This window comes from Myxocyprinus asiaticus, chromosome 36 (genome assembly GCF_019703515.2).
Source record: "Myxocyprinus asiaticus isolate MX2 ecotype Aquarium Trade chromosome 36, UBuf_Myxa_2, whole genome shotgun sequence".
In the NCBI taxonomy this organism is placed as follows: Eukaryota; Metazoa; Chordata; class Actinopteri; order Cypriniformes; family Catostomidae; genus Myxocyprinus; species Myxocyprinus asiaticus.
Window position 1 is genome coordinate 37788346 of NC_059379.1, and position 26764 is coordinate 37815109.

General features: G+C 35.3%; 2 protein-coding genes across 3 annotated transcripts in view; one reads left to right on the top strand and one right to left on the bottom strand.

Moving 5' to 3' along the window:
• dnajc9 (DnaJ (Hsp40) homolog, subfamily C, member 9) overlaps positions 1-19711 on the top strand; it is a 63424-nt gene extending 43713 nt beyond the window's left edge. The window contains exon 6 of the mRNA XM_051674571.1: positions 19123-19711. Within this exon, the coding sequence (XP_051530531.1) occupies positions 19123-19185 (63 nt within the window). The 3' untranslated portion in view covers positions 19186-19711. The remainder of the gene's footprint in view (positions 1-19122) is intronic.
• si:ch211-207i20.3 (uncharacterized) lies at positions 42-24298 on the bottom strand. 2 transcript variants are annotated; one of them, XM_051674574.1, is made up of 3 exons: positions 24145-24298; positions 23903-24065; positions 42-1688 (listed from the first exon to the last, which is right to left on the bottom strand). In XM_051674574.1, the coding sequence occupies exons 1-3, from the start codon at positions 24287-24289 to the stop codon at positions 1283-1285; spliced, it is 714 nt and encodes a 237-aa protein (XP_051530534.1). In that variant the 5' UTR covers positions 24290-24298; the 3' UTR covers positions 42-1282. The 2 variants fall into 2 exon arrangements, with proteins under 2 accessions (XP_051530534.1, XP_051530533.1); XM_051674573.1 differs by having other exon boundaries at positions 42-1703.
• Positions 24299-26764: the final 2466 nt, after the last annotated feature.

The following is a 26764-nucleotide window of genomic DNA, read 5'->3' on the forward strand; positions in this document are numbered from 1 at the left end:
AAGAAATTCATGGTTGAGGATTGAAGTGTTATTGCAAGTTTGCCACTGTTTTGAACATAATTTTTCATGTTTATTTGTATTTAAGGTAGCATGATCACTTGAATATAATAAATTCTATTCACAGGTTTTCTCCTCTGTTCTTTGTATGTGCTTTACTGAGTTAACTGGGTTCAATTGTTGATGATTTGACCCGATCCTGGATTTTTCTATTCCTGGAAAAACATCTGTCATAGAAACTGGTTCGTAGTCTTGTAATGTAAACAGGGTTAGGTCATACCTCCGTAAGCAGATGTAATACTGAAAGTCTCTCCCAGCTGCTGGATATTAGTACGAGAGCACCCATTTGAAGAAGAGGTCATAATAATTTTGAACATTGAAAATCAAAAGTCAGTACATGCAATTGAAAATAATTGAAGTTACACATTTATTCACAACTTATCAGCATTTTTCCTATTTTGTCCACTTTTGTCAGTTTCCTTTTTAATACTACTGTCTCGTTTGGCCAGTTTTGATGTTGACTGCTCTCACAAAATAAATGGATATGGATATCTCCATTAATATACACTTAATGTATAGACCTATGTTATATACATACAATGGCAAGAAAAAGTATGCAAACCCTTTGGAATTACCTGCATTTATGTATAAATTTGTCTTAAAATCTAGTTTGATAATATAATAATGAATCAATCTTTTTTAACTAACAAAATTGTGTTGCTCTTGTATATATTGATTACATCGTTCAAACGGTCACAGTGTAGTATGTGAACCCCTAGGCTAATGATGTCAACAAAAGACAGAGTCAGGAGTTGGCAAACCTGCCATCCAATTAATAAAACAATATTGTAGGTGTGGGTTAGCGCTACTATTAAAAAGCACTTAAACATTGAGTTTTTTTTTTTTTTTTAATGAGTTTGCTATACACAAGCAGCATCTGCTGATGTAAGATGAGATCACATTTTATGACCAATTAATGCAGAAAACCATCTAAATCCAAAAGGTTCACACTTTTTCTTGCCACTGTATATAAAATGTATTTATGCTAAATAACACATTTCTTAAATTAGTGTATAGCTATAAGAGAATAACAGAATTAGCTAGAGGAATTTTCACCAATAGAAGATCTGGTATACTACCTATCATCTCAGATGTATTAAGGGACATACTTGACCAAGAACAGACCCCAGTTGTAAAGTTTAAACATTTTGATAATGCAGTCAAACCAGCACAAATCCAATTATTTTAAAGTCACATTGTTTATTTTCAATAAAAAAAAGGCATTTCAACTGGGTTTTACAACACTACACTGTAGTAACAACTGATTACTCGGTGACACTGAGGATATCTGAGGAAAGCTGGGCTGTCCGAACTCTGCGTCATGAAGTAATTTTTGGATCTGAAGCTTCACCAAGGATTGTTTTGAAGCAGGCAATCGTCTTAAGGCAGGTGCTAAGCTGCGAAGAAATAAATCAACCTCATCTTGGTGTTGTTCTTTCTCTCTGTCTTTGTCTCTGGCATCTTTCGCTGCCAGATACCTCTCCAGCATCTCTAGAGTCTCAGATCGTTTTCGCTTCACGGCACCCGTCTGGACCAATCCTGGACTCGTTGTGGATGTACCTGTGCTGGTGGTGGCCGGTTCAGCCCCACTGTCTTCATCCGGCTCATCATCCTCAATTTTGCTGGGCGTGCTGTTCAAAATAACACTGTTCACCAGTCACAGCATAATTAGTCATGATGACACACTCCATAAACAAACATAGCAATATTCAACAAATTAGGTTAAATATAGTAGGTTTTGGACTGCTCCGTATGCTTCATTACAATACAGATTTCTAGGGATGTCCCAATATACCGATACAGTACAATAACAATTGTATTATATTCAAGCAATAACACATCTGTGATGCTCTGTTGTGCAGCATTCTATTTGACAAAAATAACTTCAATGTTGTATTTTGAGAATCAGTGTATAAGCACTTCTTATGATAAAACATAATGCAATTTTATGTTTAAAATTACTTGTTCTATTTTAATTTTAATTTTATTGTATTTTGTATTTTTTTTGACATCCTTTGATAAAACTGAATTAACCTTGTGCAACCCCGCATACACATGCGTGGATGTTGTATTTTGGCTTCGCTATATGCAACGTATAATTTTAATTCATTTGAATTTAAACCAACTGATCTCAGTTAAGAAGACTCTGGGCTGTCAGTAAAGGGTTAAACTTTCAATGCACGGAGTCAGGTGATAAAACAACATGGTGCCGATCACAGCAGAGTTTGTCTTTGGGAGAAACACCAACAAAACTACATCTGGTAAGAAACCTAGTTAAGTTTTGAAAACTTGTTCGAGTCAAAAGATTGGAGTATCTAGTTTCATCCGATATGCCATTTTTAAAATTTGAGCAACTTGTCGCAAAACGCCATGCTGCTAAACACAATTTAAACTAAAGTGTACTTTGGCCTTTTTTTTTCTTAAAAATCTTATATTCACTGTGCATTATCACTTTGAGAATCAATGGGTTCATCCAAAAGCTGAGAAATGCTGTCTTAAGAGGTTCTATATGGAGTTAGGAAGAAAATAAGGTGCATTTCAAACTTTTCTGCAGACAGACAGCACACTGGAGGTTAAGTCATTCACTAAATATGGAGCAAGGGAGCATCCTAAAGCTTTTTATGCAGCTAAGTGCATTCACTCCTAAAATCCGACCAAAGGTTCAGTTTCAGGCTGCAGATGTTGTTTACACCACTTAACATGTTACAATGGTATACAAATAATGTATAATTTTATTTTAACATGGTTGGCATTGATTGGATGATGCTGGCCATTATTTTGAATCAATTATTTATGCTAATTTCTGATGTAATGTCTGTAACGTCTCGAAAACATGAATAATCAACACTCCTGGAAACAAACAATTTGATAAAAAAAAAAAAAAGTTTTCTATAGCTTGGTAGTATTTAATATTTCACAAGCTGTCCACACATGTTGCCATAATTGTTTAGGAAAGCTATTTGGTCTAGGTTTTTATTTTATTTTTTTGCATGTTTATTAGGTGCTACTAGTTACAAATCAAAAAGGGAAATGGAAAATGCACACAGCAGTTATGCTTGGTTCTCAGGAGGGTAAACTGTTGAATGTGGAATTTTTGAAAAAAGAAAAGGGATTTCATAGGGCCATACATGTTAACATGCAGAGATACTTCTGTTCATGAATAAGAATCTTTCCCTTAAATTTGCAAAAGAACACTTACTGATAGACAGCCTTTACATCTTGGATTTAATTTTGAGTTACAGTTTCTGAAACCAAAGTCAGCAGGTCAGCTGTCTTGGTTTTGTTTACTGTATAGAGATTATTTTTATATTTGTTTCTGTGACATTTTCTACAGTATTCCAATTTCACATTATTGTATTTTAAAACAAACAAACAAACAAACAAAACAACCGGCATCGGTACTGGCGAGTACTGAAAAGAAAGTATCAGTACTCGTACTCGCTCAAAAAAAAAAAAAAAAGGTATCGGTACATCCATTTACATTTCAGTGTAAAGGAACTGTTAAACCAAAAATTTTAATTGTCATTATTAACCGACCCCCATGCCGCACTCGTGTGCTCTTATTTTTTCAGTGGAAACCATAGTAGAAATTTTAAAAGGATCACTGGCAAGCTCTTTCCATACAACATTTCTTAATGATCATTGCCATCAAGCTCATAACAAAACAAAACATACATCATGAAAGTAGTCCATTTAACCTGTACTCTATATTTCAAGTCTTCTGAAGCCATTCAATAGCTTTGTGTGAGGAACAGAATCATTGATGGGCCAAGATTATCAGTTAAATTATTTAGATTTCAGTCTGTTCATCATTCAGCTATCATATGACTTCAGAAGACTTGGGATATAGTGCACAGATAATGTTTGTTTTTTTGTTGTTGTTTTTTTAACTTGACAGCTCCATGCCACTTTGAAATGGGAAAAACTGTATGATACTTTTCAAAAGTGCTTGCCACTGGATTAGATTAGATTGTCATTCGATTATATGGGTTTAAAACAACATGAGGGTGAGTAAACAGTGACAGATTTTTCATTTCTGGGTAAACTTTTCTGCCCTACACAGGCAAAATATACCTACATGCATTTTGACAAAACTGAGTAATGACCAAAATCAGGGTTATTAGATTATGCTCTGTACTGTGACAGATGGTATTGGCTTAATTATGTCAGATTTAGAGAAAACAGTGATACTTTTATTATCCACCTTTGGCTGGACTATCTAAAAGCCATTTATTCTCATTTCCAGTGTTGGCATAGTTACTGCATTTTAGCTTTGTAGGGCAGTATTTTAGTAATTAACATAATAATTGAAAAATATTTTACTACAATTATTTGAATATCAATTCAAAATCTTACCAAATTTATGACAGCTGTATGATATTAAAGGGACAGTTTACCCAAAAATGAAAATTCTCTCATTCAACTCTGTTGGTCCTCACAATGCAAGTGAATGGTGACCAGGACTCAGAAGGTCTAGAAAGGCCATAAAGGCAGCAAAAGTAATCCATATGACTCCAGTGGTTTATTCCATGTCTTCTGAGGCGATATGATAGGTGTGGGTGAAAAAAAGTTCAATATTTAAATCTTTTTTTTACTATCAATATCCATATTTGACCAGCCCAAACCAGTAGGTGGCTGAATGTGAAAGTTACTTCAACACGAGAATGTGGAAGTGAAAGTGTAAATTTTCAGTAAAAAAGGACTTACATATTGATATTTATACTGTTTCTCACCCACACCTATCATATTGCTTCTGAAGATATGGATTACTTTTAAACAGCTTTCATGTCCCTTTTAGTCCTTCAAAGTAGGGTTGCTCCGATACCATAATTTTGGCTTTGGTATGATACCAGTCAAAGTACCTCTGTATCGATACTAAATCGATACTTCAGCAAAAAACAACCTCAGATTACTGATGAAATCACACGGAAAAGGACTTGATTAAAAGAACTGCATAAAGTCTTCCAATTTTTATGGATTTCATGTTTTATGTTTTTTTTCTCCTCCCCTTTTCTCCCCAGCGAAGGACGAATCCCAGTTACCTCCACGTCTGAGACTGTCAATCCACGCATCTTATCACGTGGCTTGTTGAGCGCGTTACCGCGGAGACATAGCGCGCGTGGTTGCTTCACGCTATTCTCCGGGGCATCCATGCACAACTCACCATGCGCCCCAGCGTGAGCGAGAACCACATTATAGCAACCACGAGAAGGTTATATCTCATCTCTATATTGAGACTCCATAGAATCGTTTGGCATTGGTTTGGTCCCAATTGGAGGAACGGCCTAGGACTAATTCGCAAAAGTAGGTTTTTAACGTAATCTCAAATATTTAGCGAACGGTTTGATGCACACCAATGGTTCTTCAGGCAAAGTTGTTCACAATGAGAAGAGCTATGATATGATATGAATTACTTATGTTTTTTTTTTTAAAACACTGTGTTATATACAACCATTAACACGCACAAAAATCGAGATAGCGCCACCCAGTTGCCGATTTTTTTAAAACTTTGCACAGACCTCTTAGGCCAAGAGTCAAATAGGTCCACTGAGTTTCATTCCGATCGACCTTTGTTAATGTCTAATAGCTGCTGAAAAATGATTGGCCGATGGCAGCCATGTTTTTAAACATATGCAAATGTCCTCAAAGACATTGATGGCACCTGAGACAAAAACACTGCATGCAAAGTTTGAAGTCAATCGGACCAAAGGTTCCATAGTTACAGCCATTTTCATGTTTTTCCCTGTTATAGCGCCACCAAGTGGTAAAACTGTGCAGATTTTTTTGTGCATCCTCAGATAGAGCCCATACATAAGTATGTCAAGTTAGTGAAGATATCTCATTTCGTTCAAGAGTTATAGCCATTTAGGTAAAAGTGGCCACGCCTACTTCCTGTGTTTTCGCATATCGTAGCAAACGTGAATCGAAAGTTCAAACAATTTTTTAATAATTACTGATATTGACACTCCATAGAACCGTTTGGCATCAGACAAAAGGCCTAGGACTAGTTCGTAAAAGTAGGTTTTGCCAAAAATTCAAGATGGCAGACATTTTTTTTATGGCGGAAATGAAATTGGAGACATTTTGTTCATCTTGATTCCACTGATAAAGACGGTTAAAAAATTATGGCCATCTTTCTAAACGTTTTTTTTTTTTTTTTTTTTTTTTGCTCACTACAGCGCCACTGTCTAGCTGATTGGGGCGAGACTTTGTGCCTGAGTAGCGACAGTGTGTACTACCTTATGACCAAGTTTCATGTCTCTACGCCTTACGGTTTGGGCTCCATGATCAGTTTTAAGGCAGAAAAATAATAATAAAAATAAAAAAATCTGAGCAAAAACAATAAGGTTTCTAGCGCTTCGTGCTAGAACCTCTAAATAATTATTATACTTTAATTATTAAACATACTATTATAATGATAATAAAATGATTTATTATAAAATTGTTATTAGTATTATTATTGCCATTTCTTTGAATATTACATTTTTCTATACAATAGCAATATTTTTCTGTTGTAATGTCCTCAATTTCATGCATTCAGTTAAACAGAGCTTTTATTTTGGCGGAACTTTTATTTTGACGGATCGTTGAGTTCCTCCTGTGTGGTAGTTTTTAATTAGGTCTGCATTCTAAATGAAATACTAAAATACTCACAAGCTGAGATCTCGAAGCACGAGTAGCACAGGAAGACTTTGTGTTTAGTGTATGAGCGGCTGGGAACTCACACGATGCATTATGCGCATCACGTGCGATCTGATTGTGTATGTGTTTGTGTGTGTGAAGCACGTGTAGACTAAAATTTTGCTAATAGCAGCACACTGTAGTATGGTACCGAAATTAGTAACAAGATGATATGGTACCTTTTAACATTTTTGGTATCGCAATATTTTGTAAGTACCGGTATACCGCGCAACCCTACTTCAAAGTTCTAGTCACCATTCACTTGCATTGTGAGGACCAACAGAGCTTAAATATTATTTTAAAAATCTTTGTGTTTTGCAGAAGTCACACACATCTTGGATGGCATGAGGGTGAGTAAATGATGAGAGAACTTTCATTTTTGGGTGAACTGTCCCTTTAAATGTGGGTATAGTTGAGAAAATCATTAGATATGTTAATCTATTCTACATTTATATCCTCCTTTCTACATTTAACTGTGCTGGATATGAATTCTAGATATCTATAATTACATTTAAAATAGTTAAAATGCTAATTCTTAAATCAGCTGCTTGTGAAAATTTGTATTTCTTATATCAGTACTTAGGTTAGCAGACTTTGCACTGGTATAAAATAATAATAATAAAATTACACATGGAAATACCCATTCTTAATCTCAAAAACAGAATTTCTAGTAAAATACATTATATTTTATTTAATTTTTTTTATTTTCTCCCTTTTTCTCCCCAATCTGGAATGCCCAATTCCCAATGCGCTCTAAGTCCTCGTGGTGGCGTAGTGACTCACCTCAATCCGGGTGGCGGAGGACGAATCTCAGTTGCCTCCGCGTCTGAGACCGTCAATCTGCGCATCTTATCACGTGGCTTGTTGAGCGCGTTACCGTGGAGACGTAGCGCATGTTGAGGCCCACGCTATTCTCTGTGGCATCCAAGCACAACTCACCACGTGCCCCACCGAGAGAGAGAACCACACATTATAGCGACCACGAGGAGATTACCCCATATGACTCTACCCTCCCTAGCAACCAGGCCCATTTGGTTTCTTAGGAGATCTGGCTGGAGTCACTCAGCACACCCTGGATTCAAACTCGCAACTCCAGGGGTGGTAGTCAGCGTCAATACTCACTGAGCTACCCAGGCCCCTAAAATACATTACTTTTAATAACTTTAACTGCATTTTTCACTAGTATAATTTCACAATGATCTGTCATTCACTCTGTTCAAAACACATACAGATATCTATACTTAATGCCCTAGTCGAAATTACAATTACCCCTATCTTTGGCAAGCAAATGTGCATATTAAACCCAATGCTTGACTCGTCATAATTCTTTTTTTTTTTTTTTTTTGACTAGTCAAAATTCCAGTTCCAGATATCCATTATACGATTTGGAATAGTCATAATTGACATTGAAGTTATCTGCAATGCTATTTTGACTGGTCATATATTTCCATTGGCTTACATTGAAAAATATTTTCTGATATCAACAAATTTGTTTTTACTAGTAGAAATTGTAACTAAAGATATCTACATTTATCTACAAGATATCTCTTAATTGTATTCTTCCTATGAAACTTGTAATTCAAGATATCTCTAATTGGTTTTTTGACTAGTCATAATTCAAATTTCAGATATCATAAATTCCTTATCATTAAAGATATCCAAAATGCATTTTTGAAATCTGAAACTAAGATATTACTAGTCAAAATACCATTATAAATTATCTTGAATTGGATATATGACAAGTCAATATAATAGGAGATATCTTGAATTTAAATTATTCAAAGTCAAATCTATTTATGGATTTCTCTATTTAATTACTGACCAGGATGATATTTTGGAGATATTTGCAATTAGCATTCTGACTGAGAAGAATTTGAACAGAGATATCTTGAATCAACATTCTTACTAGTGAAAATTCCTTTACAGATATCAAAATGCGTAGGCAAATTGCCTCTCTGCTATGCTCCGCCTTAAAAATGTCAAAAACCAATCCTATCTCAGAAATTGTTGCCATTCGCCATTTTGTCTGATAAAGAATTGATCTTTTAATGTTAGTCTTCCATGTTTTTTGTTTTTTAAGAATTTTACAAAAAAAAAAAAAAAAAAAATCTAATAATAATATTGCTGAGGCACTTAGAATAATGATTTGTATCAGCCATCATTCCCAAATAAAATCAGCAGGGACATTTGTTCAAAGGTCAGTTGCACATTACATGTCTACAGTGGGCATGTAATAATTAATTATTAGAAAGGAATTTTATTAAACCATGTCACATCACAACACCGTACATCAATCTTGCTGTTACACACATCCATCAAGTGAAAACTGAATTATTATCTTTGTGTATGTGTGACATGTCTATTGACAAAAGCTGTGATGTCATTGCAGATATCTTAAAAGGAATTTTGACTAGTCAAAATGTATTTACAGATATACTGACTGATCTTTCTTACCAGTTAAATTGCAGATCTCGCAAATTATCATTCTGACCAGTAAAGTTACAATTGTGACTCATCAAAACTGTGTATATAAAAAAAGTAATTCTTCTTAATAGGGCTGGGCAATATGTAAAAAGTATTTGATCAATAATCGCCTTAAAAATATAGCGATATATGATTATATCATCAGCCCCCATACAGAGGGACGGTAAATATTTTTGCTTTATTGATTTTGCTTTAAAAATTAATTTATTGAAACACAAAAAACAAAAAGACATTTGTTAATTCAAATTGCACTTTAAACTACATGAACAAAAAGCAATTAAAATAAAGTGATTAAAAAAAACTTATTTAACCACCTCCCCAAATCCAAACATTTACTGTCTCCAACAGCTCCATTAATTTGCCATCATGCAAGTATCGGTCATCAACAACAGGTGGAAAATTACTAATAGTCTACATATTAAGAACTGAAGACAATTATATATGTGAAGACAATAATAATCATAATAATAAAGCCTTATAAATTCCATTGTGTTCCCAAAACAATGCTGCCAAATGTGTGCTCTTATTGAATTTGTGTTTGTATTGCATTTTAAGAATACAGTTAATGCTGCCTAAAGAAAATAGAACTCATTTTAGGTTCAAGGTGAACGTGCCTTTAATGATTTAATTACTTTCATCTTTGTATCTTTAATAAAAAGATATATATTACTGAACCTGCAGAGTTGCGTTCACAATCCATGTTAACCGCAAACTGCTCCATGGAAATAAAGCAAACTAAACTCACAGCACCTCCTGAGATGATCGAAGATCATTTGCAGCATTCTCATAGACGACATTATTCTTGCAAACAGTTTTCAAATGAATGAAAGAGAGAAAAAAGTGTGATAACTCATTACATGCGCTTGTTCCACAAGACTTGCGCTGCATGCCTACATGCATTATTACTAGTGAAAATGTCCATTCACGATATCAACAATTTCTTGCAGTTAATTTTAGAAATATACAATGTGATTGTAACTAGTAAAAAGCCTTTTAAGATTTCTATAAATACTCTTCAGTTTATTGATATGTGAAATCAATTAACAGATATCTGAAATACCAAATCGATATAGCAAGCCGTATGTGCATTTAAAGCTTGTCTAACTTCTATTATTATATTTTAGATAGCTACAATTGCATTTTGATGAGTCACAATAATTATTTGACTGAACAGAATGCTAATTTGAGATATCTGCAATTCATAATGTCACTTATGTCACTTGACGTGTCACACATACACTACCGGTCAAAGTTTTTAAACACTCATTCTTTATTATAATTTTTTTTTTCTTCATATTTTAGAATAATAGTACAGCCATCAAAACTATGGAATAACATAAATGGAACTATGGGAATTATGTTGTGACTAAACAAAATCCAAAATAAATCAAAACTGTGTTATATTTTAGCATCTTCAAAGTAGTCACCCTTTGCCTAGAATTTGCAGACATGTACTCTTGGCATTTTCTCAACCAACTTCTTGAGGTATCACCCTGGGATGCTTTTTAAACAGTATTGAAGGAGTTCCCATCTATGTTGGGCACTTAGTGGCTGCTTTTCTTTATTATTTGGTCCAAGTCATCAATTTCAAAAACTTTAGTTTTATAATGAAATAAATTAATATGGTGGCACAATTATATTTTTGTCTACAAAACTAATTTCAAACATTTAAGCATACACATTCAGATCAAAAGATATTTAAGATCATGAGAAACATTTCAGTCAAGTGTTTCAAAACTTTTGACTGGTAGTGTATACATTGACAAAAAAATAATAATTATATATATGTTCAGCTATCTAAATTGCCCTTGCCCCTAGTCAGTCAGCTGAGTTATGACATACAATGACTCTTCACTAAGCTCCGCCCCCTTCCTGTTGCTAATCCATAGTGCTAACCTAAAAGCTGTAAAAGTAGCCTATTCTATTGTTGCTGCTATTGCTATTTGGACAGAGAAGCTATTGGATTAAGTTGATGTTTGGCAACTTATTAAACAATATCTAGTTGTATTTATATCCATTAAAATGTCTCCAGTTTACCATGTGTAGAAAAGTGCTTGTTATATAAGCTATATATTGCAGCATGGACCAATCTGAATGTAAATGTTTAATAAAGACAGACAACCACAAACTGGTCTTTTGAATTTATAATTTATAATGAAACATCCAAAATGTGAAATTGGGAAAATAAATGCATTATGGAGAGGTTTACTGCTTCGGAATCAAGGCACCCGTGGTTTAACCCTTTAAAATCTTTAAAGAAATTGTAAATAAAATCAGAAGGGACCCCTACATTTGCTCAATGGAAAATTGAACATGTTGCATGTCTCCAGTGGACACGTAATTAATTATTAGAAAGGAATTTTATTAAACTGTGTCTCATCACTCCAACACACTACATCACTCTTGATATTACACACTCCCATCAAATGGGCTACAACCTTAATGCAATGGATAAACCCGTATTTTCAAATAATACACGAGCATGTACTACATAATGTACTAATTAAATGTATTAAATTTTTAGTACCATTAATTACTGTAAATAATACATGTTTTGACTCAGAATATAGAAGTTATGGTAAAAGAAATTCACAGCTGCTTAATAACATGTTCAGTTATGCTCATTAATTAATCGATATGATAGATTTGTTAAATTCATGAATCTTCTTAATTGACTGTATTTTTTTACTGTGTTTAAACATTTAAAAGGGTTATGAATTGTGGGTACCTTGATTCTGTAGCAGAAAACCTCTATATTATGCAGTTATTTGTCCAAATTCACATTTTGGATGTATCCTTCTATAGATTGCTTAATAATCTATAGAAGCATAGATGCAATTGATTATCAATTATTGATCGGCTCTTTATTTTATTGATACATTTTTGAGGTATCTATATATTAAAGGTATAGTTCACCCAAAAATTAAAATTCTCTCATCATTTACTCACCCTCATGTCATCCCAGATGTGCATGCCTTTCTTTTTTTTGCAGAACACAAATTAGGATTTTTAGAAGACTATTTCAGCTCTGACGTTCCATAAAACATATAGAGGCATCATAAAAGTAACCCATACGACTCCAGTGATTTAATCCATATCTTCACAAGTGATATGATAGGTGTGGGTGAGAAACGGAACAATATTTTAAATATTACATTATATAATACTATATAATATTTTTTGCTAGAAATTCTTCTCCCTGCCCAGTTGGGGGCGATATGCATGAAGAATGTGAAAGTTTAAGTGGAGATTGACTGAGCATTGAGGAGAATTTATAGTAAAAAAATAAAAATAAAAAAAGGACTTAATGTATCTGTTTCTCACCCACACCTATCATGTCACTTCTGAAGATATGGATTACTTTAATGCTGATTTATGTGATTTTTGGAGATTAAACTTTTTGGCACCCATTCACTTTCATTGACTGGACCCAAAGAGATGAGAAATTCTTCTAAAAATCTTCATTTGATTTCATTAGATGAAAGAAAGTCTTAAACATCTGGGATGGCATAAGAGTGAGTAAATGATGAGAGGTCAACAGAGAATGGTCAGATTGGTTCGAACTGACAAAGTCTACGGTAACTCAGATAACCGCTCTGTACAATTGTGGTGAGAAGAATATAATCTCAGAATACTATTCTGAGATGCAGGTTGGCACTGTTTTGGTGACACAAGGCCCACTAATTTTCTATTGGATCAAGGACGGGGCTTTGTGATGGTCACTTAAGCCATTTTGCCACAACTTTGGAGGGTCATTGTCTATATGGAAGACCCATTTGCGACCAAGCTTTAACTTCCTGGATGATGTCTTGAGATGTTGCTTCAATATTTCCACATAATTTTCCTTCCTCATGATGCCATTTATTTTGTGAAGTGCACCAGTCCCTCCTGCAGCAAAGCACCCCACAACATGATGCTGCCACCCCCATGCTTCACGGTTGGGATGCCCCTTTTTCCTCCAAAAGTAACGATGGTCATTATGGCCAAACAGTTCCATTTTTGTTTCATTAGACCAGAGGACATTTCTCCAAAAAGTAAGATCTCTGTCCCCATGTGCACTTGCAAACTGTAGTCTGGCTTTTTTATGGCGGTTTTGGAGCAGTGGCTTCTTCCTTGCTGAGCAGCCTTTCAGATTATGTCGATATAGGACTCGTTTTACTGTGGATATAGATACATGTCTACCCGTTTCCTCCAGCATCTTCACAAGGTCCTTTGCTGTTGTTCTGGGATTGATTTGCACTTTTTGCACCAAACTTCATTCATATCTAGGAGACAATGCGTCTCCTTCCTGAGCGGTATGATGGCTGCGTGGTCCCATGGTGTTTATACTTGCGTACTATTGTTTGTACAGATGAACTTGGTACCTACAGGCGTTTGCAAATTGCTCCCAAGGATGAACCAGACTTGTGAAGTTCCACAATTGTTTTTTTCTGAGGTCTTGGCTGATTTCTTTTATTTTTCCCATGATGTCAAGCAAAGAGGCACTGAGTTTGAAGGTAGGCCTTAAAATACAGTTGTGCGCAAAAGTTTGCATACCCTTGGAGAATTGGTAATATATGTACCATTTTTAAAGAAAACATGAGCGAGCAGGCAAAACACATTTATTTCTTATGGGATTCATATTCAACTGTAGGTTATAACAGAATGGCACAATCAAAACAAAACATGGCAACAAAGAAACAAATGAAATGACCCCTGTCAAAAGTCTGCATACCCTTAGTCCTTAATACTGTGTATTGCCCCCTTTAGCATCAATGACAGCATGCAGTCTTTTGTAATAGTTGTCTATGAGGTCCCAAATTCTTGCAGGTGGTATAGCTGCCCATTCATCTTGGCAAAATACCTCCAGGTCATGCAAAGTCTTTGGTCATCTTGCATGAACTGCACATTTGAGATCTCCCCAGAGTGGCTCGATGATATTAAGGTCAGGAGACTGTGATGGCCACTCCAGAACCTTCACCTTTTTCTGCTGTAACCACTGGAGGGTCAACTTGGCCTTGTGCTTAGGGTCATTGTCGTACTGGATAGTCCAAGAGCATCCCATGCGCAGCTTTCGTACAGAAGAATGCAAATTGTCTACCAGTATTTTCTGATAACACGCTGCATTCATCTTGCCATCAATTTTCACAAGATTCCCCGTGCCTTTAGAGCTCACACACCCCCAAAACATCAGTGAGCCACCACCATGCTTCACAGTGGGGATGGTATTCTTTTCACTACAGGCCTTGTTGACACCTCTCCAAACATAGCGCATATGGTTGTGACCATAAAGCTCTATTTTTGTCGCGTCACTCCAAATTACAGTGTGCCAGAATCTGTGAGGCGTGTCAAGGTGTTGTCGGGCATGTTGTAACCAGGCTTTTTTGTTGCATTGGCACAGTAAAGGCTTCTTTCTGGCAATTTGGTATCAAGAGATCCCAGAATTTTCCACTTCTTAATAAGTGACTGAACAGAACTGACTGGCATTTTCAAAGCTTTGGATATCTTTTTATATCCTTTTCCATCTTTATAAAGTTCCATTACCTTGTTACGCAGGTCTTTTGACAGTTCTTTTCTGCTCCCCATGGCTCAGTCTCTAGCCTGCTCAGTGCATCCATGTGAGAGCTAACAAACTCATTGACTATTTATACACAGACACTAATTGCAATTTAAAAAGCCACAGGTGTGGGAAATTAACCTTTAATTGCCATTTAAACCTGTGTGTGTCACATTGTGTGTCTGTAACAAGGCCAAACATTCAAGGGTATGTAAACTTTTGATCAGGGCCATTTGGGTGATTTCTGTTATCATTATGATTTAAAATGGAGCCAAACAACTATGTGATGATAAATGGCTTCATATGATCACTATCCTTAAATAAAAGTTTTTTTTTTTTTTCATATTTTCAAAATCAATGCCAAAATGTCACAATTTCTGCCAGGGTATGCAAACTTTTGAGCACAAACTGTAAATCCACAGGTACACCTCCAATTCAGTACACCACTTATCAGAAGCTAATTAGCTAACTGTCATCATTTTCTGGAATTATCCAAGCTGCTTAAAGGCACAGTTAACTTGGTGTATGTAAATTTCTGACCCACTGGAATTGTGATATAGTCAATTAAAAGTGAAACAATCTGTCTGTAAACAATTGTTGGAAAAATTACTTGTGTCATGCACAAAGTATATGTCCTAAACGACTTGCCAAAACTATAGTTTGCTAATATGAAATCTGTGGAGTGGTAAAACATTTTTTTTAATGACTTCAACTGTATGTGGTCCATACCGAGCATACACCCTCCCCTGAGAACTTAAGAGACCACTGTAAAATGATCAGTTTCTCTGGATTTAGGTATGTCTGAGTAGAATGAACATCTTTGTTATATTCTATGAAGTACTGACAACTAGGGGTGTAACGATGCATCGATCCAATAACCAATGATCCAATGTTATCGATACAATGCGTAAATATCGATATAGACATTTTTTAAGATGTAACTTCATTTTAATACTCTAATGTCAGCCACGTCTGTACGCATTTCCGTCAGGCGATGAAGCAACCTTATCATATTCATTTCACTTTATGAGCGCTAAATATGCTTTTCATGTGGGACACGGATGTGCGCAGGGTCTTTGAAGCCAAACTGTGCTCTGCTATCCATGCGGCCTGCGCACGCGTCAACCGGGCTTCCCGCGAAACGCGAGCTCCAGTGACAGGATCTGTGCGAGCGCATCAACCGGGCACTCCTTAAAATGCGATATCTCGTGACAAATGCAGAGAGGCTCATATGCACGATTAATTCGGGCTTCCATCGATATCGTTGCACATGCGACCCATTTGAATTTTACATGAGAATTTGCTATTTTAAAGTACCATGGAGAAGTTCAACCATGTGAAACATCTTGACAACGCCGACATTCTGAACTAGTGCCCGACCGATATATTGTATCGGCGTATATTTTACCGATAGGCGCCGATACAAAAACTTTTTTTCAGAACATATAATGCAGAAACCAATGCTTTACAATTGGTGTCATAGCGTAGTTTGTCCAGCAGTCTGACTCCATTGTTTACAGAGCTAAGCTGACGGTGGCTCTGCAGACAGGGCGGAGTTGAGCGGTGTCTCGGTAAGTTAACTAGTTTGTGAAATACATACTGGAAACTTAAACAATGACCCCACCATTTTCCCTTTTCAATATAACTAATATAACATTAACCTTGTCTCTGACAACCATGTCACTCATGTCTGTTTGCTGTTAGCCAGCTATAGTTTTCAGTGCAGTCAGTAATGTAGCAGATTGAAAGGTAAACATCAGAGCATCTTTTTGCAGCTCAACAGACAACAGTGCGGTGGTGGATTGTGTCTGATGAGTGTTGATTTCATGCTATGTTGTTACCTAGTTGGTGAGACACAATGCTGGAAAGTAAAATAAACAATGTCCGTCTTTTACTCTCCGTGACAACGAGCTTATAGCTAACTAGCTAATCATGTAGCTACTTTCATTGTTGTCAGCTGAGTGGAAGCAAATGTGTAAACATGTATTCACCAAACTGTTTTGTTCAGGATTCACAGTTTGGTACCCCCTTCAACCGAACAATTCCAGTCATTGCATTTACAAAATGTAATATTTAAAAGTCTGGTTTTCCACCTTTGAAAGTTTCCCCTGAACTTGTATAGCAGAGTACAGTGTAACGCCGCTGCTTATTTGTTTATCTTGACTCGGCAGTATTACTATAGTCAGCATTTGACTGATACTAAACATTACTGATGTTTATTTAGCTATTTATTTTATTTTTATTTATTTTAATGTCAGCAATTGACTTATACTAAACATACAGTACTGATGTTTACTAAGCTATTTATTGTATTTTTATTTATTCTTTATTTTCTCAGTGTTCATTTCTAGAATTTGTTGACAATGTATAATAATAATGTCAAATATTCTTTGATAAAAATATTTAAGAAAGCAGCCTTCTGAGTACCTTTCATTGTCATATCGGTGCAAAATCCACATAGAAAATGTCTGTTTTCATTCCAGCTCAAAAATGTTATATATTGGCCCCAATCTGTGAATTTTCCCTCTCTAAATTGGTATTGGTCTCAAAAATCCCATATCGGTCTGGCTCTATTCTGAACAGCAATAATGAGGAAAAGAGAAATCACCTGCTTAGCTCCAGCATCAGTTACACATCTACACATCAACACCCTTACTAACATTTATCCCAGTTAACTGTCAAATAATTTCATTACAACTGTGGAAGTTGTAGCCGAGAAAAGTTGGAAACAAGTACTTTGAATTGGATTAAACTGAAAAATAAGGTGTAATCAAACGATTGATGATCACTTGTGTGTAACAATATTTTTTATATTATTATCTGTATAATTTTTGTCAACATCTTAAGTACCTTATTTTGTTGTGGATGTCCCAATGTGGATACTAAATTTGCACTTTTCAGAGAGCTCAATAAAATATTCAAATTATATTTTGGATGCATTTGAGGGCAAACTATTTTAATTGTGTAAAATAGGCACATAATATTGGGATATCGATCGCAGGGCCCTGAATCGAATCAAATCGTATCAGGGCAGACTTTGAAGTATCAGCAAATATCGGATCGCAGGCCAAGAGAATCGATATAAGATCGTATCGTGATGAAGCGTCCAATTTACACCCCTACTGACAACATTTCATACTTTATAGAATAAAACAAAAATGTTAATTTTACTCAAACCATACCTAAATCCAGAGAAACTGATAATTTTGCAATGGTCTCTTAATTTTTTCCAGAGCTTTATTTAACAATAAAATTGTGCATCAATAATGTATTTAATTAATGTTAAAATGCAATTAAATGTAACAAAAAAATTAAGTAATTTTTAAATGTACCTGTTAAATTGAGTTTTAAAAAATAATTTGCCAGTTGCTTTTCTTCATCCATTTGCTAATGGCTTTTCTTTTTTGTTTTACTTTGGCTTTTCTTTTCCATTTGCCAATTCCTTTTCTTTCTCCATTTGACACTCGAGTTTAAAAATTACTTTTGTACAGTTGACTCATGGTAGCAACAAATGAACTTTGGACAAATTTTTAAGACACTCCCTCTTCCACATGCCACTTGTAGGAGATGTAAGATGGCCAGTCACTGGACGGTTCTCGATGGCCTCTCTCCACCACCGATTGAGGTACTGAGTTGCTGGAGAAAGCCGCCAGACCTCCAGGCTGCAGCAGCCGCCAGATCAAACGCTTCTCTGCACTGCCTGACCTTCCCTCAGCTGCTCCTGTCAAGTGGGGACACCATGTCCACTGTCAGTTATATAACATTCTTCTTAAGACACTTTATGTCCACCTTTTAAATATGTTAAGGTAATTTTTATAAAAATAATTGCCTGTGTATGATCGGGAAAAGGCAGACCAGGATAGAGGAGGATACACAGAAGGCAAGCGAGCGCACATTTGTGGAACAAATGGTAGACCTTAAACTACTGGCCCTGTCCTAAATGACACACTTGATGAGGACTTGCGGTCTTGTGACCTTCATTTGCGCATTCCAGCTAAGTCCACGAGACTGTAGGGTGTCCTATTTAACATGTTAGTGCTCAGAAGGGTGCTCACAAGAGAGTGATAGTAAAAAAAATAACTTTAATATTGCACTGTTTCTCACCCACACCCATCAGAAGATATAGATTTAACCACTGGAGTAGTATGGATTACCTTTATGCTGTGTTTATGTGAATTTTGGAGCTTCACAATTTTGGCACCCATTCACTTGCATTGTATGGACCTAAAGAGCTGAAATATTCTTCTAAAAATCTTTGTGCTCTACAGTCATAAACATCTGATGTGGCATGAGTGTGAGTAAATGAGAGAATTTTTTTTATTTTTGGGGAAACTAATCCTTTATTGCACCCTTCGCCTCCACAGTGGACTACTACCCAACAGTCCCTGCAGCTGATCTTCTCGACCAATCACAGCAGACTTGAGTAACCGAGCTGGAGAAAAAATAAGGCGGATGATGCAATGTCAATTGCGGATTAAATATTGATTTTAATAATCGTTTTCTTTGATTGTCAGTGACAGATCACTTGCTTTTCTTGTGTATATCACTTTTTAGTCTGATGTGTATGACTGGTTCAAAACTTTGTTTTATTCAGTTTTCCAGAGATATTGAATTACTCTTTAGTTTTTATTAAATAGTTTTTCATGAAGTTTTACATTCATAAAAGTAACCTCACACTAAACCTTTGTTATCATTGTTTTAAAGAAGATTTTAGAATTAGAGTCTCTGAAACATTAAGACATGAGGGTGTACGTTCCTGTACAAAGCTGTAGGTTGTAAGATTTCTTATATTTATTTAAATAGCAACGTTTGGTCTAATAGTGATATATATACCTGCAGAAGTGTGGCTGTGTGTATTTTATAATGATTTTTGCAACATGTGGCGGTGTGTGAGATACATGTTCTTTCTATACAATTGACTGTTTTAAGCACCTGACTGCAACCATCCATGTGTCTGAATCCTGTTTATTTGTTCTCTAAACATTTAAAAAAACAGGGTTTTGTTACAGTATGTGCCCTTTGTTTTTCAGAGGTTCTTGATTAAAATGTCTAATGCTTTATTTGTATGTCAGCTGTGTTGCTTGGAATTTTTTAATAAAAATAAATATCCAAGAGTGAGTTTAAAGTGTGTTTCTTTACCATATCTATCAATGTTATGACTTTTCAAATAATTTGTGAAACTGCATGTATATAATAAACAATGTATGAAAATGCTGTTATCTGACTGAAGTCTGTCTCAAATGCAAATGTTTTTAACTCATACACCCTCACTTGCTGACTAGCGCCCCATCGGACTGCATTCGCTTAGTCTGGACTTGGAGGAAGACCGCAAGGGCTTAAGACTTATATACTTCCATAGAACTTCTTATTCTTTTTCATTCAGGAGTAAAAAGAAGTTCGAAATGGCCGAGCAACATTATACTGTTTCCGAACATTCAGAAACCTGCCACACCACTGTGGGAGGCGTTAGAAGTACATTTAAATATGAGGATGCTCAGTAAAACCACACTAATATGACATTAAAATGTGTTATCAATGACTTTATAACTCATTCTATGAGTAGAATTCACATGAGGTCAGTAAAGAAGATTTTGTAACCACTTGATGATGATTTAAAGTAATATATATGCAGAAGAAAATGTTTAATTTGTCTTGTTTACATTATGAATTAATGACGCTAACACGCTATATACTGCCATAATATGCGCTGGTTAAACTCTGTTATTGTGATTTATGATGACACTGATACAACTGCAAATATGAGTGTATAAAAGTGTTAATGTGCAGAATAATGACAAAAGAATGATGATAGAAGCATATCTTACTTCAGACAGATGTGTGAATGGCTTTCGCTGCAGACTGCACAAAAGTCAATGGGCACTTGAGAGTATTTGAGAAGATTTGATTCCTTTAGTAGTCTAATTAAACAAAACCAAAAAAATCACATGACATGGTCTTGGAAAATGTCTCTAAGCGAATAATCGTACAGATGTAGGTAAATTTGCACCAGCTCGCTAATAACTCTACACGCCGATGTCGATGTGTTCCTGTTGACTGATTTTGACTGACTGAACAACAAACAGAATGAGCTGTCGGCCTCAAGGTAGGTGGAGCTCTAGGTCACACCTACCAATCACATGGACAATTGAGAGTAAGAAGGTGCTTTGCAGCCGGTAAGAATTTTTCTTAAAAGTTCGCCCAAGCGAGCTGTTACGAACCACCGAAACGAACGCAAAACACCTTCTTTTTGGCCAGTTTTTGTTCTAAATGACATCACACCTATTCATTCTTCGATTTCGTAACAAGTAAATCGAGGCATTTAGGGTGCCATTTGGGACAGGGCCTACTGTTGTGTTTTACTTGTTGGCAAGAATTTAAAACTGTCTCTTTGGAATGACAATTAAAAAATACTGTATTTTCTCATCAACCTGCTGTGTATATGAATGTTTATAATGAATGCTTAAAATAAAATCTGCTTCTTAACCTTGTGTTGTGCACATCTTCATAAAGATGTTTATTGACTGACAGTAGCTATACACACATTAAACATATTGTACATTGGCATTAAATTGCTTTATGAATTATTGCTACGTTTATCACATACCTCTTTTACAACTGAAGTCTGTGTGTTAATGATTTAACATTCATTAATGAATTTAATTGTTTACAGGTTAAATGCATCAGACTGGATTATTTTTTTTTTTATTTAATTGACATAGACAATAGAAACTAACATGTCAAAGATGTCTGAGGTAAAAATGTCAAAGCTTCAGGCTAAACATTTTATGGAAAATATTTGCAAAAATCAACCAGAATTTTACCCCTGCTCTCCTCTTTTTCAGCTTGAATTTGTTTGTTGTGTAAGTGAACAGCAGTATCACTTTATCAAGCTATATAAACAGAAACAGTTTCGTAAAGTTTTGTTGATTTGAATCCCAGTAGTTGTGGATGATCCCACAGCGCAGCACACTGAAGGTACAGTATATGGGGTTTGTTCACAAATATGACAGAGCAAGCAGCCATACAGTAAAGACATATGAAACAGGTGAATAACTGGAAGGTCAGGCAGTGCAGAGAAGCATTTGATCTGGTGGCAGCTGCAGCCTGGAGGTCCAGCAGCTTTCTCCAGCGGCTCAGTACCTCAAATGGCGGTGGAGAGGGAAGCAAATGTCAGCCATTAACTGCTCCCTTGGCTTCACAGTGCACACTCAAGGAGGGCCACACTCGGCATTTAACAGCAGCGATGATAAGTGACCTTTAAATTCTTTGCATCTGTTTCATTTGCGTGGCCTTCATAGAGCATGTAAACTGCTCGTACCTCTATCAATAACCGTCCAATGACAGGCCATCTTACATCTCCTTTCAGTGGCACGTGGGAGATGGGGTGTGTCTTAAAACTGAGTCGAAAGTTCATTGGTTGCTCCTACGAGCAAACTGTCCAATGGCATTTTTAAATTCGACTGTCAAATGGAGAAACAAAAGCAATTGGCAAATGGAAAAAGAAAAACCACTAGCAAAAGGATGAAGAAAAGCAATTGCCAAATGCTTTTTTTTAAACGCAAACAATTTTTTAAAAGGTGCATTTAAAAATGACTTAATGTGCCATTTTATTGTTACATTTAATTGCAATTTAAACATGAATTAAATAGACAATTTATAAATGCACAATTTAATTATTATATATAATTACATTTTTAAACATGAATTAAATTTAAATGCGTCTATTTGCCCATTTATACATTGGTTTATTTATTCACATTTTTATTTTCAACTGAACATTTATTTCTTCATTCCTTTTTTAATTGGCACTTCACGGCAGCGGTGTGTTTGTACCTTCATAGAAAATAATTGTTTCTAATTTAGAATGCACCACGTCGTCTGCCAGACGTGTCCGGTGTGTGACCCTCTTTAATTTACTATGCAACTCACACTTTACCAAAGTTGTGTTGAGAAATATGTTTGGAAACAAAGACTACTGTGCAACAAGCAGCCCTGTTCATATCTGAAAAAATGCAGATATATATTTGATAATTATTGTGGAAAATGTCTGATTATTGATGAGTGAAAAAGGCATCGATCCAAAGCCTAATAGTCAGACAAAAGCTTTAAATGATAACAAGGCTTGCGATAGGCACTTCCTTGCCTCCTTGGAGAAAACGCCACTGCTATAAAGGAATTTTCACTAGTAAGAATGTTGATTCAGGATATCTCTATTAAAGATTTTAAAGGGTTATATTGTGGGTGCTTTGATTCTGAAGCAGTAAACCACTCAATAATGCATTTATTTTCTATTTCAATTCTTCCCAATCCGAATGCAAATTGCAGACATCGCCAAAGAAAGTTCTTCCTGATCAGTAATCAAATTGGGATATCAGTAAATACATTATAGATATCTTTCAACAAGATTTGACTTGTAATAAAAAAACTCCTATAAAGTTTGGCTAGTCATAAATCAAATTCAGGATATCTACAATGGTATTTTGACTAATATCTTCCATAAGATTGATTTAGGATATCTTTAATGATATAGAATTAATGATATCTTAAATTTGAATTAAGACTAACAAAAAAACAATTAGAGATGTCTCGAATTACAACAAATTTCCTAATGAGAATTCAATTTCAGTTTCCTAGTAAAAATACAATTAGAGATATCTTGAATTAGAATTCTACCTAGTGCAAAATCAACTGTAGATCTCTTTTATTACAATTTCTACTAGTAATAACTCATTTGTAGATATCAGAAAATATTTTAATATTGTAAGCCAATGGAAATATATGACCAGACAAAATAGCATTTTAGTTATCTTCAACGTATATTAAAACAAGTCAATGTAGCGTTGTAGATATTTTCTATGTGTATTATTACTAGTCAGGATTGCATTATAGATATCTGGATTTGGAATTACGACTAGTCAAGCATTGGGATTTTAATGCAAATTCGGCTTGCCATAGCAAGGCTGCAAATGTCCAATCACAATTCTGTGCGCAAAATATTTCTATGACCACTGTCAGTTACATTTCGGATAGCGAACATTCCATTGACAAGTGAAGTCAATAGGAGATATTTTAATGCCTTGCAAGCACTTTGATAACTGATGTGTAAGATATGCATCATACACGTATATCAAACATATTTAATACCTTTTGTGTTCTGTAGATGGATCGAGAAAGTCCATCACACCCATATATTTCCACTGTTTCTTTTTCTTAACAGCCCGTCCACTTCGCATCATATCCTGCTCCATTCGCTTCTTCCTTGTGTATGTGTCTCTGAGATTTTTCCACTTTGCTTTAACCTCCTCCACTACACAAACACAAAAACACAAACATTAATGGAGATGGTTAAGCGCGCGAACAGAACATACAACACCAATAAAACTCACCATCGACTCCCATTTTGTCTGCAATCCCTTGCCAGAGCATATCTTTTCGCTTCGTATTTTTATAATCATAGTGGTTTTTATCATATAATTCCTTGTTTTCCGAGACTAAAAACAACAACAGCTCAGCGTCCATGTTGACTACCATTCTTCTTCTTCCGGCAAACTAAAGTTCGTGCGACAGCGCAACCTACTGTGCTGGAGTAATGGGGCGCTTGTCATTTCTTGATCCTCGTTTCGTTTTTTTTTTTTTTTTTTTTTAATTGAACAAAGATTACAGGGGATACATATATCACACACACACACACACACACACACACACACACAAGAAAACAGGAAACTCGAGGTAGAGCAAGGCAATAAAATACATTTTCAAACAAGATACAGTAAACAGAAAGTCTACTAAAAAGAAAAAGTAATTCGCAAAACATCTAAAGCAATAGAATAAACATACAATAAATTAATAAAAATAAATAGAAATAAATAACATGAAACGTGAAAAACAAAACTGAAAATTGTCACCTTCAGGAAATCAGGAGGTATAATGCTCATCTTATAATGAAACCATAATTTTTTTTAATCAATAGAGCAGTTTTAGTGGCTTTCTTGTTAAATGATAAACAAAGAGAGTCATAGAATAACTTAGATTGACACAGAAAAGCCTAAAATTGGGCTTAGAATCAGTGACTTTACATTTATGGAGATGAAACTGGCCACAGAGAGTTAGCAGTTTTAACCTGTCATTCATCTCCTTTGACCCTGAGTCCCAAATCAAAAACAGTACATTCAATATTTCGAAAATAAAAAGTTTGTTGTAAGCAGAGAAAATAAGCCAGGCTACTTCTTTCCAGAACTCCTTTGCATAATCACATTAAAAAAACAAGTGTGGTATAGTTTCAAGATTAAATTTGCAAAATGTACATTGTGAAGAGATGTCCAACTTAAACTTAGAAAGAAGAGAGCTACAGGGATAGTAATTATGAATCATTTTATAGAAAAGTTCTTTCAGCTTGTTAGGTAACAGAAACGTATTAATGCCAGTCCATATGTTAATAGTAGAAAGAGAAGGATAATTTAATTTCCACTTGAAAAAAGCTTTGGGATGACAGCTGATTTTCCTGATAAGGTTTAGGATTGTTAATAGTTACATTAGATGTTGGAAAGCTCCAATCCTCCAATGGATAATTGGGGTATTTCACAGACTGATACTCTGTAACTACAGTATGACCTGACCATATGCAACAGTTTAGGTGAAATACAGTTAATAACCCAGTCATAAACGCTAGGTGAGGTATCCACTCCAAAAATGGTAATAAATTCAGTATAGGATTAAAAGCTGCCATCCTTTTTTAACAAATCCAAAACAAAAATTACACATTTGTCAAACCAGTTCTTAATAAAGATAAATTTTTTTCCACGCAGCACATGCTGATTGTTCCATATAATACTCTTATGAGGGGAACAATTGTGGCAGAAGGCAAGCTTCCAAGGCTTGCTTATGAAAATTAGCAAGCTTGACCGGAAGTTTGTTGCATTTGAATTCGCAGGCCAATAAAAAAATTTAACCCCCCACATTTTTCAAAGATCAATTTAGGAATGTAAAACCATAACAGATTAGGATCAGCATTCAGGCAGTGTTTAATCCAACCAATCTTGAAAACCCGATAGAGAGTACTGAAGTCCAAAGCACTCACACCTCCCTCCAAATATTTCTTATCAGAGTCTTCCTTTTAACATATTCAGTTTTATTTTTCCACAAGAATCTAAATAGTATGGAGTCGATAGACGAGCAGGTTTTCGGGTCGACATATAAAGACAAAGCTGGGTAAACAATCCTAGAAATGCCTTCAACTTTAGATATTAAGACACGACCATAGATAGTTAGGTTTCTTTGTAGACAGCAGTTGAAGACATTCTTTAATTTTTGTGTCCATTGCGAAAAATTATCTAAAATTCTATCCGCGGGTGATTTAATTATTAAAATGCCCAAATATCTAACAGAACTTTTGACCTCAATACCTTCTATATGACCTTTATCAAGACTGTGAACAGGTATAATTTCACTTTTATTTTGATTGACTGTGAGACCAGAAGCATTAGAAAATGAATTTAAAGCATCCAAAATAACAGGGACCGGTTTCTCATCTTTTAAAAACAGACAGGTGTCATCCAAAGGTTGACAAATTAGAAAGGTGTGTTCCACTACTAAAATACCCTGAACATCTACACAACGAGTAATAAAAATATTGAGAAACTCAGCGACCAACAAAAACAAAAACGGCGAAAAAGGACACCCTTGTCTTGATGCCCCTGCTAATCGTAAACCGGGGAGAAACACCATTCACCAAAGATACATTGCTGTTAATATTTTTGTAAAAAGTCGGAACTATTTTAACAAAGGAAGAGCCAAAACCAAACCTACGCAAAGATTCAAACATAAACTCATGCTCGACCTTGTCAAAGGCCTTATAAAAGTCTAAAAATAAAATAATTGCATTATCGTTGATCAATTCCTTATAATCTAAAATATCTAAAACAAGCTGAATATTATTTGCTATATGCCTACCTTTCATAAAGCCAGATTGGGAAACAGAGACAATTTCTTCTAAGCATGGTTTCAATC